The 20,378-nt window shown below is 46.2% G+C and overlaps 1 protein-coding gene across 6 annotated transcripts; it reads left to right on the top strand.

The window, feature by feature from the left end:
- The first annotated feature begins 913 nt into the window (after positions 1-913).
- Positions 914-17,050, top strand: Ddx25 (DEAD-box helicase 25). 6 transcript variants are annotated; one of them, XM_087563509.1, is made up of 12 exons: positions 914-1,117; positions 1,711-1,754; positions 2,007-2,051; positions 2,528-2,663; positions 4,930-5,022; positions 5,190-5,292; positions 6,721-6,835; positions 7,629-7,806; positions 12,162-12,399; positions 13,314-13,476; positions 15,409-15,597; positions 16,848-17,050. In XM_087563509.1, the coding sequence occupies exons 5-12, from the start codon at positions 4,961-4,963 to the stop codon at positions 16,907-16,909; spliced, it is 1,110 nt and encodes a 369-aa protein (XP_087419635.1). In that variant the 5' UTR covers positions 914-1,117; positions 1,711-1,754; positions 2,007-2,051; positions 2,528-2,663; positions 4,930-4,960; the 3' UTR covers positions 16,910-17,050.
- The last annotated feature ends 3,328 nt before the right edge of the window (positions 17,051-20,378 follow it).

Raw genomic sequence — 20,378 nt, 5'->3', positions numbered from 1 at the left:
GCGGTTCTGGGAAATGTAGTTCCGAAGGCCGGGTGTGGGCTTTAAGCCGAAACCCACGGAATGCGCAGGTTTCTGATGCAGCTTCCTCTTCACCGCAAGGCAAAATCAATAAGGAACAAATGGCGAAATTATAATCTGGTCTAAAATGAGAGAAAAGCGATTTGAAATGCTGGCTATCCTATATGAAAACTAAGAGACTGAGGATCCTGTCCCAACCTTGTACATCGTTTAATTACCAGATATTTAACCTTGAGAGTCGAAAATATTTACTATTAGAATGTAATGTAAGGGCTACAGGGAAATTCTATGTCCTGAAAACATTGAAAGTTTACGACGGTACAGGGACAAGGAATTTTGCTTCAGCACCACGGAGAGATCATGGCTACAGTTTTGATTTTCTGTTTTTGACAATTCTAGAAATATTACCCCAACTCTTAAAATTCCAGTCGGAAAAACTGAAAATCCTGGTTCTTTGGTTCAAACTTAGCATAAGGTATCTAACCCAGAGCTGTGTGCAATGTACGTCATAGGTAGTGGTGGTCCAGGTTGCTTTAAAAAGGCTCCACACCTCAGAACAAAAATTAAAATACGCGTGTATGTGGGCATATCCCCGGTATCCAGGACTGAAACAGATGTCCGCACTTGAATTCTGTTTTCTTTCCGAACCTCTCTCTGCTCAAGGCCATCTGCCCCTCCACGGTGCAATCTCACATGTTGTGATGCCCAAGCAGGGCTGTCAGGAGAAATAGCGGCATGAGAGAGAACCTGCAGCGCGGTGTGTCTACCGCCTCCGTGCCCACTTTCTTTCTCTCTGCTGTGCGGATGGCCGGCTGGTCAAACGGAAAGCTCGCGGGTGTCCCGCACAGCTGCGCCCCGCACCTCTCTCCCTCCGCCCGCCCCGCGCCAGGCCCGCGCCTGCGCACTGCGCCGCGCCACGGGTGGTCGCGAGGCGGACGCCGGTCCCGGAGCCTGACCATTGGCCACTGAGCCGAGCCGGCGCTACCCCGCGCGGGGGTGGCAGCACGTGCCGGGGGCGAGAGCAGAGACCGCAGCTATGGCGTCGTTACTTTGGGGAGGCGACGCTGGGGCGGCGGAGAGCGAGCGGCTGAACAGCCACGTAACTGCCGCTGAGCAGGGGAGGGCCCAGGGGCGGGGGCTAGAACAGGGACTCCCGAGGGAAATCCCCTGGGAAGGGGAGCGCCCCGCTGGCATTTGGAGCGGGGTGTCAAGTGATGGGGGGCTGGGGTGGAAGAGCCATAGAAGAGGAGACTCCCAAAAAGGACCAACCTTTGATTTGAAAGGGCAGAGACCCCTGGAAATCCTGAGAGAATGCGCAGCTGCTAGTCCTGGCTGGAATGAGTTTTCTCCTATCCTGATTTTTGACCATTTAGCAGGCTTCTCATCTTCATAGCCTCCTATCCCTTTTAGGTGTTGTAAACCACCCATCACCCAGATATTGCCCATATTCAGACTAAGAGCTCTTAAAAAGAGAGACTATGATAACTCCCATCCAATTATATGATAATTCATAAAATTACAAGGATACCTAAAATGAAATCATTAATCCCTAACATTGCAAAGGAAGCAGTTTGGGGTGGTCTTCCCGGCCCCTGGTGTAGGATAGCACCATGCTTCTTGCTTGATGTCCTGCTTCCTAACCTTGGTTGAAATTTGTGCCTTTCAATAGTTTTCAAATCTCGTCCACCCCAGGAAGAACCTTCGTGGTATTAGGAGTACCACAGTCCCAAACATAGGTGAGTGTTGTAAGCAAGCCTGGCTTAATTAAACACTTTTTGCCTTCCCCATGCGTCTGCCAGCTGAAATAGCTTTGGCTTCGTTACTCTACACTGAAAATCCTCCACCTCCTCGATCAAGTCACTTTATTCTTCCAGGAGATGGCTCTGTTTGCATACGCTGTAGAATCTGTGGGACATTCTAAGAGTGCATTTTATATTTTTTGCTCAACATTTTTCTTTATGCTTCTTATTTCTCTTTTACCCTCTTAGACGGCTCTCTTAACACGGAAGAAGATGATGACGAAGACGATGTAGGTAGGACGCAAGTTTGATTGAACGTACCTACTAGCTTCGCTTGCTTACTTTATGATCGCGCTAACGGTGTTAATAGAATTTCCTTGAGAAAGCACTATTTTTGTTTTCTTTCTGAATGAATGCTATCGGAGAAAAAAATGAAACTAGGAGAGGGTATATTTCTTTAGACTACATTGAAAACTGCAAGGTGTAGATTAAGGATTTTCAGTTTGGCAAGGACAATGTTGCAATTAGATGTTGGTTTGCACAAAGTCAGGGGTTGGTACGACAAAGCATAAGAAACAATCTTTACAAAACGATCTCGGTGCTATGGCATTCCTTCTAGGACTTTCTTTTGTAAGGAAGATGAGAGTAGGCTGCTGTCATTTTATGTATACTGCTACTCAATAGGAGATAACAATTAACTAGATGATATTCTGGAGGTTTGATGACCCCCCTTCTTTCTTCCTTTTTTTTTTTTTTTTTTTTTTTTTTAGTGGATTTGGCAGCCAATTCACTCTTAAACAAGTTAATCCGCCAGTCCTTAGTAGAATCCAGCCACCGAGTGGAAGTCTTACAAAAGGATCCCAGCTCTCCACTCTACTCGGTGAAAACATTTGAAGAGCTACGACTGTGAGTATCTTAATTCTCGGTGTAGAAGTATGCTTATGCTACTAACATTAATAAATGACTCTGCTAGTTTACCATCAGCATTTCCTTCATTTTTAGCATGTCATATTAAAGTAGATGGTATAATTTTACATGCAATTAAAGTATATCTCAGGGAACCCTTGGATACCTAGGTTGTCTAGCAACCTGAGCACCTTTGGGTAGAAAATATTTTAATCTTGCAGGAGTTGGGGATACCCAGCCAAGCACAGCCATGGAGTCACTCTCTGCATATCAGAATCCAGACACAGGCATCGATGGCCTAAACATTATCCCCTTAGCACTTCTTAAAAAGTGACAAGCTTTTACTTTTCCAGCCATACTTTATTCCAAGTGGTATTACAATGAGTGACTTTCTCAAATGAGTTTTCATCCCCTCGGGTTAAGATTGCCATGAACAGAACATATTCTAACAACAACAAAAAAGAAAGAAAAGAAAAGAAGAGGCGACAGATATGTGAGGCCAAACCTGGCTTACGTTGCTTGCTGTGTACCTAGGCAGAATGGACCTAGTTAGTAGCAGCCAGCTAGCTACCCTAGACAACTCTAGACAACCCCTTTGCCCATTGCGTGAGTCAAGAGCCTGTGAGTGAACGGCTCTGGAGTACTCGTCCCAGGACTTTGCTGTGGCTCAGTGTTACTTATCCGTACATAGCACACAGTTGTACTTTGTAGTAGACAAATGGTTTATGGATGTCTTCGTTGGTTACGAAGGATTGGGTTTCTGATGCTTGTTTGACCCTTGTTGCGAGGTTCTCAATCACGAACTCCCAATATTTGGTTTCCAAGAGGAAGATATAGTAACATATGAACTTATATAAAGGAAAATATCCAACATCCCGATGCCCAGATGTTTTCTAAGTGGTAGAGAGGCCTATGATTCAAACATGGCTTCCAGTCATCCACCAAGTAGTATACCAAATTAAGAACATCCAATGTAGCCAGGCGTATGGTGCTGCATTCCTTTCATTCCAGCACTTAGGAGGTGATCTCTGTATTCAAGGCCAGACCAGTCTACAGACAGTTTCAGGACGGCCAGACTGGCTACACAGAAACCCTATCTAGAAAGAAAAAAAAAATGAGAAAAGAACACCCAGATGTACCAGTGACTCATGAAAAGTGTAAACGTTCCAGCCCATTTGGGCTGTTCTCACATTTTTGCAGAAGAGCACAGGAATGATGGCATTAAAAGTTTCTGCATCAGCAATATGGGATTATAGGATACTGAATCAAAGAGAAACGATAAAAGAGTCACCTTGATCTTTTTTTTTCTTTTCTGAAAATTTCTGTCATTCATAAAAAGGAATTAAACCAAAAATGCCACTTGGTTTCCAAGGTTAATGGGAAAAAAAAAAAACGCTTGCAGTAAATGGATATGTTCCTTTTATCAGATGAATCCTCATCCTCCCCCCCCCCCCACATCTCTTTAACAGAACATTTGCTTCCGGCCATTACTCCTTCCCTTGACCAAAGCTTCTAGCCTACGTCATTATTTTAGTAGTCCAACTTAGAGGCATGACTGTATATAGTTGGGGACAGGGCTGATGTATAAATAATGTATTTCTAAGCATTACTTTCCGTGCTTATAAAGCATTAATCTTGATGGCCAGCTTGACTGGATTTGGAATGGCCCAGGTCACACACATCTGGGTGTGTCTCTGAGGGTGTTTGCAGTAAGGTTTCAGTGAGGAAGAAAGGGCATCCTACATGTGGCTGCCACTGTTGCAGCCTGCAGTCTCTGCCTGAGTAAAACACAAGAAGGAAGGAAGCAAGCCGAGCACAAGCAGAGTCGCTCTCCGTCCTCTGACCACAGGCACAATGAGACCAGCAGCCTTACACTCACCAGCACGCTCTCCCCACCGCAGTGGGCTTTACTCCTTCTTTTTTTTTTTAAGATTTATTCATTTATTATATATAAGTACACTGTAGCTGTCTTCAGACACACCAGAAGAGGGCATTGGATCTCATTACAGATGGTTGTGAGCCACCATGTGGTTGCTGGGAATTGAACTCAGGACCTCTGGAAGAGCAGTCAGTGCTCTTAACCAGAGCCATCACTCCAGCCCTACTTTGCTCCTTCTTAAGTGTCAGGCACGGTGTCACAGAACAGTGACAATGCTCAGTTGCAAAGTGGCTCCTCAGAAGAGCACCTTTCAAGTGCTGAGGAATTAATTCTGTCTGTCTGTCTGTCTGTCTGTCTGTCTGTCTACCTACCTACCTATTTTTACAGAAAGGAAGAGTTACTAAAAGGGATTTATGCAATGGGATTTAACCGACCATCCAAAATCCAAGAGATGGCCCTCCCCATGATGCTCGCACATCCGTGAGTTTACAGGGTAGTGGTCTTCCAAGTTGGTTGTTTTTCGTTTCTTCTGTTTATAGCCAGGATCTTGTATTCAGTTTATGCCCAGTTGTCTTCTCTCTCTCTCTCTCTCTCTCTTTCTCTCTCTCTCTCTCTCTCTCTCTCTCTCTCTCTTTTTTTTTTCACAGTCCCCAGAACCTCATAGCACAGAGCCAGTCCGGCACAGGAAAAACCGCTGCCTTTGTCTTAGCGATGCTAAGCAGAGTGAATGCCTTGGAATTGTTTCCACAGGTAAGGAAGGGCTGTGGTGGAAATGATTGTAACTACAATGTTTAAGCAAGGCCTGGTCCTTCTACAAATATATGATTACTGCAGTGAAATGTAGAATAGGCCTTGCTTCATAAAATCCCAGAGCACTGGGTAGAATATGGGATAGTGGTACCCAGCGCTGGCCAGGTACCACTGCCTCCCATCCCAGCCTTGCCACCACTGCCCACTGAGCCAAGTGTCTGGGGCACGTTAGTAAATGTGAGTCTGTTTCCTGTCTGTAAAGACAGCACTCCAAAGGCATGGCTCACCCTTGACTGTTCACACCTCACTCCTCACACCTAGCAGAGAGCCGACATTGTAGATGATTCATTAGGCATTGAATGAGTGAGTGAATGCTCATCTCCTAAGGTAAGCGTGTGGATTCAGAGAAGCCACATACAGTTTCAGTACTGTGTTTGGGATAAGTAAGCACATAGTGATGGTGACTGCTTGGTTCCAGGGCAAGAAGGGCATCCAGTGCACCCCACTGCTCTGTCAAAGGCTCTTGGGGAGAAAAGTGTCTTCCTGAGGTCACACAGAGTGGCTGGTCAAGGCACTCCACTCACCGTTCTCCTGGCCTCATTTCTTTTCACAAAAACAATCTGATACTCCTTCCCTCCAAAGGGCACTCATCAAGCTCTTTCACAGGCTGACTTTCACATGTGCTTAAAACAATAAATAAATAAAAGTCTTTCTCAAGAAGCTTCCGGTGACTCCCATAGACTGTAGATGCATATGGCGGAGGCCAAGCACAAAATATACTTTCCAGATAAGGCTACTGAAATTTATATTTCAAGTGTGGTGTCGATCAAAATTATTCAAGAGAGCCGTGCTTGAGCCCATGTGTTGAAAATGTGTGGAAACTATTTTTAGCACTTTTGTAGTGGCCTTCTCTACCGTATATCCTGCGCATGACCCATTAAGTATCTCGAGTTTCTACCAACAGCATCTTCATTCAACAATCGCCGCTTCTGTGGGAGATGGCCTAGCCAATGGGGGGGGGGGGGGCGTGTATCATTCTAGCAGGATCGTATATCTTCGTAATATGATTTGAGCAGAGCATGCTAGAAGCAGGCAGACTCTTAAGAGTAAGCAAGAAGTGATATATATTGTACCAGCTGTGATTTCTCTTGCCTTCCTTATATCCTAGCTTCCTCTATCCCTTTCTCCAACCAAAGACAGTGAGCGGTAACTTGTACTTCTATATAGCCCAAAATAAAGTAACTATTTCTTAGTCCTTCAGCACCTCCCATCTCCAGTCTGCCAAATTATGTTCAAATTAAAATGTTTCGTTCAGCCAAAATCTTGAACGTCAATTGTATGCCTCCTCCTGGGCAACATTTAATTGATCTCAGATCTGAACAGCAGCTTGTATGAACCCTCCTCTTCCTCCTCTCTTCTATCTCCCAGTGCCTCTGCCTGGCTCCCACCTATGAACTGGCTCTGCAGACCGGCCGCGTGGTTGAAAGAATGGGGAAATTCTGTGTGGATGTTGAAGTGATGTACGCCATTCGAGGAAACCGAAGTATGTACCCAGTTAGCCTGTCATGGCTCTCTGTTAAATCCTGGCTTCACACCTAACAAGGCTGTTGTAACTCCTTGGCCTTCTCATCTCTAAAGTGGGGGAGATAGTAAAGGAAGTGGTCCAGGCTAAGCAGTGGTGCAGGCCGGAATATAATGAGGACACAGCAAACAGTACAACATGTCCCATGTCCACATCTTGTAAGAAGAGGCCTTTTTTTTTTTTTACATTCTGCTTTTTGAGACTTGGCCCAGCTCATGCAATAGCAGGGCCAGCTTCACCCACCCTGCCAGTCCCTGCCTGTGCTCCCACACCTAACCAGTTTTACCACGACTGTGCCATTGTTCCATGGGCCAACAGAAATGCTGGCTGTGGTTTTGTTTGTTTGCTTTGGTTTGGTTGGTTGGTTGTTTTAGACAGTGTCCCACTATGCTGCCCAGTCTGGTCCTGAACTCACGTGAGCACAATCATCTCACTTCTGCCTCCTAAATGCCTGAGCCATAGGACTGCACTGAATCCAGCTCAGCCAAGTACAGTTTTTAAAGAGCACAGAGAGTACCATTTTATATATATAATATATATAGCCATTGTCACCATACACCTAGAACTCTGGGATCTAGCCTGAAATTCTGCATACTCTAAATACAACCATGACTCTCAGGGTCTGCACTTGAAAAATGATACTGTACTATGATCCTGTCACCAAGGAATACGTCGCGTCACCCTGGCCCATGTCCTGTTAGAGCGAGGGGGTCTGTTTATATCTACAGGAGACTTAAAACCTCTTTCTCCACAGTTCCTAGGGGCACCGACGTCACCAAACAGATTGTCATCGGCACTCCTGGGACTGTCCTAGACTGGTGCTTCAAGCGGAAACTGATTGACTTGACAAAGATCCGTGTGTTTGTCCTGGATGAAGCAGATGTGATGATTGACACCCAAGGATTCTCCGATCAGAGCATCCGTATCCAAAGGTAATCTTCACATCTATCCTCTCCTCCCAGATTTCCAGTCCAAAGGACGAACTGTGGGTCTCCACTCCTCCTAACTGTGTTCCCTGCTAAGGTTCCTGCTGTCTTCACCTCCACGTTGACTGTGGGTAGACACCATTTCCCCTAGCCCAGGGAGCCTTCAGACCACTGTGCTTCCTGCCTCTTGGCTTTACCTTTGCAGCACAAGCTTCCAGATGAAGGTGTGTCCCGAGTCACACCAAGATTTGCCAATCATGTTTTACATCCTAGGCAGGATCTGCTGAAGGCTGCGTCTTAGTTAGGGTTTTACTGCTGGGAACAGACACCATGACTGAGGCAACTCCTGAAACAACAACACGTGATTGCGGCTGATTACAGGTTCAGAGGTTCAGTCCAGTATCACCAAGGTGGGAACATGGCAGCATCCAGGCAGACATGGTGCAGGAGGAGCTGAGAGTTCTACATCTTCATCTGAAGGCTGCTAGTGGAAGACTGACTTCCAGGCAGCTAGGATGAGGTTCTTAAAGCCCACACCCACAGTGACACACCTACTCCAACAGAGCCACAGCTTCTAATAGTGCCACCCCGTGGGCCGAGCATATGCAAACCATCATAGCTGCCTTGGAGGTGTGATGGCTAATGGGGTAGACTAGAAACACAGTGCTGTTGGAACAGGTCTAGGCCTGTATCTACTTCTAATTTGTGAGTAAATCTTACCAGTTCCCCAGGTTTCTCAACTCAAGTCACCTGAAAGTCTTCAGCTAACACGTTTCTGGGCCCCTCCTCACATGCACTGAAGGGTGTTTGCGGAAGGAAGTTAGCAGTCCGCATTGCTCTTTTTTTTAAATGAAGTAGTATTTACTCAATGTTAAACTCAAGAGTAATGAATGCTTATACTGAAGAACAGTGATCCCCTGCCCTGCCCATTCCCAGAACGTGCCCGTCTTTTCTGATGGTGACCTTTCATACCTTAAATAATATGCTCACATTACTGTCCCCTGACTTCCCAGTTTAGAAAGTAGGCCTGAGTTCATTTACACTCTGCCTTTACCCATTCCCTCTGTCTCCTCTCAGTGCTTAAATCATAAGAATTTGATTGCACAGACACGGGTCATATCGTTCTGAGTACACGTGCACGTGTGTGCGTGCACCCCTCCTCCCTCCCCCACAAACACACTGTTCACTTCTGGGCCAAGCAGTGTAGTGTTTATTACACACTCTTCCTCTAGAGTTCTCTATTGTCCTTTCCCATGCATTACCCTGTGTGGGGATCTGTAGCTTTTCCCTAACCATTTCATCACATCAAGTGGTCTCTTCATGTAGTCAATTCATGGATTATTATGTTTATAATTTTTAATTTCTTTTATTTTTGAGATTATAGTATAATTACACTATTTCTCCTTTTCCTTTTCCCCCCTGCAGTGTTGGAAACAAAAGTTTTTCCTCGGTTACTTTATATGCAAGCAACACTATTAGCTTCCACTTCTGTGACTGAGAGGTTTCATGTCACCCTGCTCTCCCGGGTTTGAGTGTTTTAGCCCACTGTTGGGGTACCCTGCTTCTCCATGTCCTGCAATTTCCCACTAACATTTGTTGGGCCTTCATTTTCAAAGCTTGTGCCTGCAAGTTTTGGAAGTTTTCTGAGTTGTTTCTTGTCCTTGAGTGACCACCTGTCGAGAGAGCCAGTCGTAGGCACAGTCAGCACAGGCAATGAGCATCTGAAATGGAAGTAACTATGCACCTGGTACTAAGGCAGGGTGCAAGTTCTGCTGTTCCGTTCTCCAGTCTCATCTCTCCGTGTTTCCAGTGTGGATGACAACATGGGTTTTCATTTGCTGTGCATCTTTCCAGAGCCACCAACAATGATGGTCACCATACGAGCACATGTCTTCATAGCTAAAGGTCTTACAAAGAGCAGACTTGAAACCTGAAAGTAGCCGAAGACGTTGCTAATGAAAGGCTCAGGACTGTGGGGAATGTGGGTTGGGTGTTACTTGCTTTGTAAGGTGTCAGCTGTAAAGTATGCAAACCATGGAGCTGTTGGCACCATTTTTGTTCTGTTTTGATAAGTGGTTTATGGGACAAATAGAATTTGCCAGACTTTATATTTATAATCTACTGTTAGTCTATATTTGGATAAGATATGAGCAGATCTGTGTTTTATTTTACTTTATGAGAATTTCATAGCTATCATCTCCATTTTTTTAAAGCTGAAGTCTCTTACTGTGCGTGCATGCATACGTGCATTGAGAAGGACTCTTTCTCTGTAGCCCAGGCTGACCAGGACTAACTATGTAGTCCAGCCTAACCTCAGACTCCAGACTCATGGCAGTCCTACCTCAGCCTCCTTAAGGCTAAGAGTACAGGCATGAACCAGTATGCTTGACATGGGCATGTGCCTGTTGCTGGGATATGTGTGCATGAGATAAGCATGTCTGAAGTGTGGTCTATTGATGAGTATAGATTTGAAAGAGTCAGCTTCCACACTGGAAGACCTGGGCCATCTGTTACCAGCACTTCTGCATTTACTCGAAGGACATTTTATTTAGACCTATAAGTCAGGTCTCCTTTTTCCCTTTTATTGAAAATGATTCTTTTCTCACACAGTCTATCCTGATGACAGTTTTTCCCCTATATACCCCTCCCAGTTCATTGCCCCCCACCCCCAGCCATCTACTCCATTTCTGTCTCATTAGAAAAGAGAGAACAACCAAACAGGACAAAATAAAATGTAATAGGATAAAGTAAAACACATCACATCGAGGCTGGACAAGCAAGGCAGCCCAACAGAAGGAAAAGAGTCCCAAGTGTAGACACAAGAACCAGAGACACTTGTCCTCATGCTCAGGGGTCCCATTAAAAGCACTAAGCCGAAAGCTGTAATACACACCCAGAGGGGCTGGAGCAGACCCGTGTTAGCCCTGCTTGCTGCTTCAGTCTCTGAGTTCATGTGAGCCTCGTTCAAGAGGGCCTTGTTCTCCCGGTGTCCTCTGTCCCTGTCAGCCTTACATTCTTTCTACATCCTCTCTTGAAATGTTCCCTAAACTCCGAGCTGACAGATTTGATGGAGATGTCCCACTTAAGAGTTTGAACCAAGTCTTAGACTTTCTCTACTTGGACTCATTTTCACCAAAGAAAATTTTATATGACTCCCAGATATTTAGGTACATGGCATACATAATACCATGCATATCAAGTATTTACTGAAAATGAACCATAAACAGATTTATTTTAAACAGTTTGTTAATAGTGCATATGAGACAATTTACATAATGATGAGATGGACATGCCTCCTATCTTTATATCAGGAATTTAATCTTGTCTGCAACAGAATATATTCAATATTTTCTGGGATCAGTTGCTTTTTTTATTAAATTGTCAGTGCTAGACATACATTTTGTATAAGTGTGTGGTACAAATAGCAGGAATGTATCTCATACCATTTTGGAAATTGCTAGAATGATTTCTCATGAAACTCAAATCAGCAACTCGGCAGTTTTAAAATCAAACAGTGCAGCAATTACAACATGCTAATTTGATGAGAACATGCTAAGGGATGTTCCTATAAGAGCAGAAATCTCTGTAAGAGCTCGTACACATACAGTGGTGACCAGTTCCAGCTGAGCACCTCAAGTAGCATGCGTAGGCACCTCGTATGGCTTCAGTGGCACACACAGCACAAAAGTGCACATTCCACGTGCTTGGAAACACTCCAGTGAAGTCACACTATGCAACACAGGCAGGATCTGCTAGAAACACCTTTGGTTCATTACATGTTTGATTTTGAATTAATTGATGGTCATTGGCCACTCATACCTTAGCTGCCCAGTGTAAGGGATCCAGCTGTTCCTTATGGCCAGAGGTCAAGGGTGACTCCCCTCTTGCCGTCTTCTAACCAGTAAGTTAGTGTGGTCCAGCTTAGAGTAAAAGGTTTGAGAGTCAAGGGGGGCTTCAGAATCGGTCCCTTTTACTTTCTACTCATGAGAATACTGTATAACAAGTATTTATGTTGGCTGCACAACCCACACCCCATCCCATTTTCCTTCCTTTTGCGTAAAACAAATAAGTGATTTATTTCATTCCGTTTGGATGCATATCCAGGGTGAGATTGCTAAATCGTACAGTAGGAGGAGATTGACTTGAATGACTGCTGACTTTCCAGAATGTTTGCCTAAGCTTTTTGCTCTGAGGTTCACATTCAGGTGGTTGACAGGACGTTTGACGCTGTGCATGAACATGGAGCTGATCGCAGCACACAGCCCTGCGTATCCACAAGTCTGCATAGAGCAGCTAATGGCAGTGGCCGAAGAGTGACTGTCTGGTAGCTGGTGACAGCCATCTTCCTTCCTCTCTTTCAGAGCTTTACCCTCTGAATGCCAGATGCTCCTCTTTTCAGCAACCTTTGAGGACTCTGTGTGGCAGTTTGCTGAACGAATCATTCCTGACCCCAATGTTATCAAGTTGCGAAAAGAGGAACTGACCCTGAACAACATCCGGCAGTATTACGTGTTGTGTGAGAACAGGAAAGACAAATACCAAGCCCTCTGTAATATCTACGGTGGCATCACCATTGGCCAAGCCATCATCTTCTGCCAGGTAAGCCTGCCGCAGACAAGTGGGAGTGTGAGACAGGACCTTAAACTGAAGCTCCTGCTCCTATCAAGGTTTCCTGGATGTTGCTTAATACTGACCTCCCACCATCTTTATTTTATGTGAGTTTGAGGGGTGCTGTGCTTTTTGGTGTCATGTCACATGCTGATATGTTTTGGTTTTGTCCCTACCACGTGAACATGCCAAGCCTCATAAGCAGGATCTGGAGACATATTCCTGCACTAGACTGGCATCTGTTGGCATGTGGACAGAACTGAAATCCTTTGTAGCATAAAAACAAGGTCAGCTCTGCTCCTGGATAGCCATGTAAACTAGGAGAGATACTTAGCTTTAGAATTGTCTTCTTTTTTGTCCACTTAACAAAAGGAGGAGGAGGAAGAGGAAGAGAAGCAGGAGGAGGAGGTGCAGGAGCAGGAGGAGAAGCAGGAGAAGGAGGAGCAGGAACAGGAGAAGGACGAGGAGCAGGAGGAGAAGGAGGAGGAGGAGCAGGAAGAGGAGCAGAAGGAGGAGGAAGAGGAGGAGCAGGAGGAGGAACAGGAGAATGAGCAGGAGGAGCAGGAGGAGCAGGAGGAGCAGGAGCAGGAGCAGGAGCAGGAGCAGGAGCCGGAAGTTGAGTAGCTGTTTCATTGTGTACATAAAGATGTCAGTCAGATGGCTCCTGCAAAGAACTCTTGCAGTGTTTGTTGGCTTGGTTTTGTCATCAGCTTGTGGAAGAGAAGGCCAAAGCTTGTCCGGGTGTAAGAGAACATGACTCTGAGAAACACAGTTGGCGAATCCCGTGCAATGATCTGAGACTTCTTGGCAAGCTAAGGGAGGAAGCAAAAATCCTTCCACAGCTCTACACCCATGGGCAGAACAGGAGTAGCCAGTTCTGACCACTGCCTGCCTCTCTCACACAGACGCGTCGGAATGCCAAGTGGCTGACAGTGGAGATGATGCAGGATGGCCACCAGGTGTCCCTGCTAAGTGGAGAACTCACGGTGGAGCAGCGGGCTTCCATCATTCAGAGGTTCCGAGATGGCAAAGAGAAGGTTCTCATAACAACCAATGTCTGTGCTCGAGGTATGTCAGAGTTAGGTGCGGCCGTGAAACGTATGCACAGTGCCCTTTGGAGTTGACTGCCGTGCAGTCGTGTGACACAACTGTAATCAGAGCCCTGCCGCCTCCCCTGCCTTGCCTTACCTTTCACACAGTGTACAGCCTGTGTGTCTGACTTCTTCACCTGACATGCTGCTGCCGAATTTCCCCAGCTTTGCTACATGGAACTTTCCTTGGGATTCCATTGATAGTTCAGTCACTTACCAGTTGGCTGTTGGAGTTGCTTACAGCAAGGGGCTAACTCTGAATGCATCTGTAATGGAAACTCATGTGCAGGTCCTGTGTCCACACGTTTTCACTTCTCTTGGGTGGATACCAGCAGTGGGACGGCCTTCTAAGAAACTGCACAGCTCTTGACTGTGTCTCCACCACTGTGCTCTCCCATAGCAGTCGTCCCACATCCCTGGCACTCACTAAGCACATCAGCTCCTTGTTTCATCCATTCAGATGGACATGTATAGTATGTCCACATGGTTTGATCTGCAGTTCACTGACAATGTCAACATTGTTAGTATCTCAGAGTTTCAAGTTCTAAATCTACAGCCGTGGGACGGGGAGTGTTAAGAAAGGGAATGGCTGTTTTCTTCATCCTTCCCATGTCCTTGGTTGGACCCTATACTCAAACCATGTTCTCTAGGTCATTGGGAGTTTAACAAGCAGAACGAAAGGCCTGCTGTATTCACAGCAGGTACAGCCTTTGTCTTCTGGAAGCATAGCCTGCCTGAAAAGGGGTGAAGCACATGGCCCTTGGCTGGACTTCTTGCCTGGGCTCTCCAGAGGGACTCAGGGCTGTTCAGATGGTGGCCATTAACTATATCAGCTCTTGGCCACTTGAAACAACCATAGTATGACAGAGGAACTGGATTTTTTTTTAAGTTTGACTTATTTAAATGTGAATGGCCATATAAAGTTTCATGGTTTCCTTTCTGGACAGAACAATCTCAGACCCTGGGGTAAAAGGTGGGGTGAAAGCTGACAGTAGAGAGGGCAGGATCTTTACATGGGTAGCCCGTCAGTGTGGGGATGGGAGGCTCAGAGAGCAAGGAAGTCTCCTAGGCAGCACTAGATGGATAGGTATTGAAGAAAGGAAAACAGTTCAGGGGTTTTTGTTTGTTTGTTTGGGGTTTGTTGTTTGGTTGTTGTTTTTGTTATTGTTGTTGTTGTTATTGCTGTTGTTTGTTTTGGTTTTGGTTTCTGTTGGGGACAAAACCCAGGGCCTTGTGCTTGCTAGGTGGGCACTTGACCACATATCCAATGTCCCTAGCCAGGAGAACAGTTCAATTGGTAGGAACATGACTAGCCCTTGTAACTGAAGAACATGAAGAAGTGAGCCCAGAGGTGGCTTGAGGAACTTGTAACCTAGGTCCTGAGCCCAAGTGGCCTGGCCTTAGCTGTGGTGACCATCCCATGAGACGTTTAGAAGAGTGGGAGAAGAGATAGTGGGGGAAACATTCTGGAAGTTGTAATGGTGGAGGCAAGAGATTTAAAATATAAATAAAAGACCTGATGAGAACCTAGCCATGGAAGGGAGGGAGCCGCACCCTGAAATGGATGAGAAGACCCTGGACCCATGGCTCAGCCCCACTGAAGTAGGGAAGAGCTTGGCCTGTAGGCTTGGTGAGGGGTCCCCTCTTTCTCCCCCGTCCCCGTTCATTTATATGTATAACGTGCTTTGTACCCATTTAGATTTCTGCAGAATTAGCCTTTATTAACAGTCTTACCAGCATCACAGACATTATAGTGTATAAGCAAACTGACATATTTTATGTCATAAAACCAGTTTTGATTTCCAGGTTTTTTTTCCCACAAGCAAAAATTCTTTTGGCAAATCCAGTTCTTGGTGGATTTGTCCTAAAGAAAATATCACAACACGTCACAGTGTCTTTCCTCCCCTAGGAATCGATGTGAAGCAGGTCACCATCGTTGTGAACTTTGACCTCCCTGTAAACCAGTCAGAAGAGCCAGACTATGAGACCTACCTCCACCGTATAGGGCGGACGGGACGCTTTGGGAAAAAAGGTCTCGCCTTCAACATGATTGAAGTGGATAAGCTGCCCCTGCTCATGAAAATACAAGACCACTTCAGTAAGTAGCAGGCTTGCACATCCCAGGAGGAGCTCAGAGGCTGTGCGGACAGTGAGGGAAACGCTGCTAATTCATAGGCTCAGAGCCATAGCACAGGCCGAGGGATTACATGATTCCTTTCTGCCTGTTAAATAGAAGGTAAGGGTCAAGTAGAATTCACAGAAGCTCATTCTGCAATCTGTAGAATTTTATGCCTGTAGAGTGAATGGTACTACAAAGTAGGATTTATTGTGTCCCAACTTCCTCTCATTTATAGTTCCCCTCCTCTTGTCTAACCCTCTCAGATAGGACAGGCCTGACTTCTGAGCTCTGCAACCCTTTTAAAGCCCCACACCTAAACAAGCAGGTTCAGCTGGCCTTCTGGGGCCCCAAACTAGCAGAATGCACACATGGGAGCCTCAAGGTTTTCACCACCTGATAGCTTGCCTCCTCCCCTGCACGTGCTTTCAAAAGCCAAGTGTAGTGGCACAGGCTTTTAATGAGAGCACTCAAGAGGCAGAGGCAGGAGTCTGTGAGTTCAAGGACAGGCAGAGCTACATACTGAGACTCTGCATTGAAAGAAAACAAACAAAAAATCCCCCCAAGCCCAAGAGAGCACAGATGTAGGGTAGGAGCATGGCAAAGAGGCATTAGGTACCATCTTCTCAGATGGAACTCTGTCGGAAGCAGTGGAAATGCTCCCCAAGAAGTGGATTCACAGAGCGTTTGGAATGGAATTTATAAAGGTTTACAGGCCTGGGCACCATCTTAACCTACTTGGGGTGGCAGGGTGAGAAGTACCCGTGAAGGCCACTACTGTTATCTGAGCCCTGGGAAGTGACTACAGTGAATAGGCCTAGTCCTCACTAGCTTTTTTCTCTGAGCCTGTCTTTTGTACAAGGTGTCTAGATATGTACATGCCGGACTCAGTCCATTTGATGCTGTTTTAGTTTATTAGGGCCAGCTATTTGGTGAGTGTCCCTTACTTATCTTGGGATGTCTATACAAAATTCACAGAAGCCTTTTCCCCCCTTATACAGGATTTCTCTGTGTAGCCTAGGCTGTCCTGGATCTCACTCTGTGTAGACCAGAGATGAAACTCACAGAGATCCACCTCTGCCTCCTCAGTGCTGGGATTAGAGACATGCACCACGGCACCCTGCTTAAGAACATGTATTTTCAAAGGGGTCCCTCTCTTCAGAAACATCACTGGCAGAATGAAGGTCCGGGAGCTAGGATGACACTGGTTTCCTTCTCTTTCATCCTTTCAGATAGCAGTATTAAGCAGCTGGACCCAGAAGACATGGATGAGATTGAAAAGATCGAATATTGAAGAGAGAGAGGCCTTTGTTGTTTGTGGGCTGTCCTAGTTGATGTGAGAATGTTTGAGCAGAGTTTGAAGATAATGGTCTATGTTGAGGCTCTGTCACGTGAAACTGTCACAGATAACAAATAAATGCCATGGCTCTCCTCACCTCGGACTTGGGCCTCTTTGAAAGTAAATTGATTTGCAGCATGGGATCCTTTTAAATGAGAGCACAAGAGTCCTTCCAACCTGTTTCTAGGTAACAGTGTTTTCCACAGGGCTTTCTGTTTCGTAGATCATTCCTATTTATAAATCTGGCCACGAGGGGGCAGTAGAATGCCACCAACTTTTAGACTTTAACCAGGCAGGCTAGATAGAAAAGCCATTCATTTCCAGGCCTTACTCACAGACCACCCTCTCTGCATCTTCATTCCCCACCCCCACCCCCACCCCCACCCCCACCCCGTGTTCTCAGATGAGAGCATACTCTAAAACATCTGGAGAAAGAGGGAGCATTTTGTCTTTTAATATTTCGGGTGACATCAGAACCTCTAAATACTTCCCTCTTCTGCTTGTTACTAACTTCAGATTAAAAGAAGATCCATTTTGTCATGTTATCTCATAGTCTTTAAAAATGTGGCTTTGTCCTAGATAGTTCCAAAAAGTGAGCAATGAAGGTTTTAAAAGCAACAGGGCAGGACCTGGGGAGACGGCGCAGCGGTGGTGCGAGAATGAGTGTGCGAGTACATATCCCAAGCACACATGGAAAAGCCAGACCTAGCAGAACAGCACTGCACAGAGCTGGGGGCCAGAGACCAAGTCAGTGCGTCCGATAGGGCAAGCTCCAGGGCCAGTGAGGCACACTGTCCCAGAAAACAAGGTCAAGAGCGGTGACATGAGCCTCTGCCCTCCACGTCCCCACAGCATCTGCACACCTGCAGGCATGGACCACCCACCCGCAGGCATGCACACCCACATACATGCACACCTACATACATGCATGCATCACACAAATCCACCAAAAAATTAAGAGTACAACGGAAGGGAGTCAGAAGTTTGTGTATAAAAATCTTATGGTAGCAAGGCATGCTGAGGTGTGCCTGTAACCCCAGCATTTAGAGAGCCCAGTCAGGCAGACTCCCACAAGTTTGAGACCAGCAGAGTCAACACAGCAAGACCTGTCCCAAAATTAAAAAAAAAAAAAAAGCTAGTTTCAAAAAAAATTTTAATCTTCCATGGACATATTTCTATGAGCAAAAATGTTCTTAGTTTCCACATTTGCTACTTAGAAATTAAATCATGAGCCTGAAAACATGAACGGCTAGATTCTCACAAAGCCACTTCACGTGTGCCAGAAACCTACAGGTCCACCGTACCCCAAACTGCCAGTAGTACCTCCACTGGGTGTCACTGCCACCCTCCTGGGATGGTCCACTCAGACATCGATGTGCCTGAGTTAATCCCTAAGGTTCAGACTCCTCATGAACACCTGGTATGTATCGTACAACCTTGTGCTAACCAGCACAGAAAGGGGAATGAACAAGACAGAAGACACCAGAGCAGAGAGAGTGTGATGGCGGGGACCCAGTATAAGCCAGCATCAAAAAAGCTAAAGGGGAGGAGCATGTATCTGACGTCACAGCAATGGGTCCCTCACGGCCTCTAGGCCAGCTGTAGATAGACTAGACCAGGCCTTCAACAGAGGCGTGGGACATACTTAGTAATGTCAGTCTCCTACTATGGGTTTCCTGGGGCAATGTTCCAGACCAGCTCATTCTGGGAATTACTAAGAGAGCCTAGGAAAACCCTACCAGTCCCTTGTCCTGGGTAAACAAAGCCAGATGCCGAGGACAGGATCCGGAAGTGCTTAGGTAGAGAGCAGAAAGTTGGCAGAGTGATGAGTAGAAAGACCACTGTCTAACTTAAAGACGTGGAGTCAGAGAGCTTCTCAGAAACAGGTTGCCAAGGGAGCCATCATGGTTCGGGAATCCCCGCTCCACTATTTACACTGGATCTGCTTTCCTCTCTATGATTAGAAACTGTCATTCCTGTGAACTCAGTACCTCACGCAAGATGGCACCCACGATAGTAAATCCATGAGCATAACTCTCTTAATAAGGAAACATTTTTTCTTCTTCTGCCGTCTCCTCATTCATTAGCATTTTTCCTAGTTTGAACCGCAACAGTAAGACATGATAAGCATGAGACACATAATACAGTATTTTTGTCTTAGGATTTGAGAAAGGAGTTGGGCTCTCCATCCTATTCAGCTCAGCCTTGGTGTATCCTGTATAAACCCCACATATACACTGTTTCCAGTGTAGATCTCAGAGCAGGTCCCCATAACCACAAGAGCCTTTGGTAAGCTCAGCGGCAGCACTTCCCACAGGGTCTGCAAACACTAGACAGTCTTCTGTCTTGCCCTTCGTCCCTCTCCTCCCACCCCCTTGTCTCACCACCTAGGAGGCAACAAGGTCACAGCTCTGTTAAACTGTCATTGTGAGTCCACAATCCAGAGACTGTTTTGCAGGAGCGGCCCCTTGCTCAGAATTGTAAACAGTTTTCTCACCACCCCAATGGCATGGCCAAGGTCATCTCCCTGAATGCTGGCTAGAGGAAGGAATAAACGGAGAAGCAAGAAATAGCCAGATGGTCTTCAGGCATCTGTAAGCCGGCTTAATCAGCTGTGTATTCCTTGGCACCAGAGACTGAACCAAACCCAGGAGGTTTATGTTGGCCAGCTCAGTACTGTTAGCCTACAGAACTTGGTGATTACATGTGGCAGGGTTGTGATTTGCCGGAGCCCGGTGAGTGATCACCTTGCCTGGGTTCTGCTGCCGTGAAATGAGGTGCAGGATCCAAGGCAGCTGTTAATTGGAGAAGTAAAAGAGCTGCCCATGGTCTGGTAGGGACAGCTCAAGGCACAGTATTATCTTTAGGGAAAGTGTTGATCCTCCTCGGTGGAGCTTGGTCACCAGGAAAGCCACTGACAGTCTGCACATATGAGCATTGATGGGAGGCCTTAGGGGATTGTGGGAGCGGGTTGGGAGTGGGAAAGTGAGCAGTTCCTTACAAGACACAGGAAAGCGCTGGTTGTACCAAACCTGCATTTGGTTCTTGGGCTTCTTAGTTCATGCAGGTACCTAGATTAGAAAGCGAACCCAAGCAGAGAGCTCTGCTGCCGGGCTGAAAAGAGAAATACAAGTGCGGACCTAGGGCCTCTCAGGCTGGGCCTGGTCCTCCTTCTGTCTGGCACCATTAAACAGTCAGTTATGCACGCTAATCTCAGTGGGCCTCACGGAACTAGCACTGGGTGTCTATTAGTCTTCCAAGGGAGCTGCAGAAGGTTCTGTCCTCTTCAGTCCTGACCACTCCATCCCTCAGCCACTTCCACGGAATAATCAGGAATAGCTGAGACCTGTGTCATTTTGCTCCACAACCCGTCAAATACAGCCTAGCTATATGCTTTGAGGAATGCTAACTTTTAAAATCCACA

This window comes from Rattus norvegicus, chromosome 8, assembly GCF_021556685.1.
Source record: "Rattus norvegicus strain SHRSP/BbbUtx chromosome 8, alternate assembly SHRSP_T2T, whole genome shotgun sequence".
Classification (NCBI taxonomy): Eukaryota; Metazoa; Chordata; class Mammalia; order Rodentia; family Muridae; genus Rattus; species Rattus norvegicus.
Note: the sequence above shows the minus strand (reverse complement) of the source record. Positions and strands in the feature narration are given on the sequence as shown.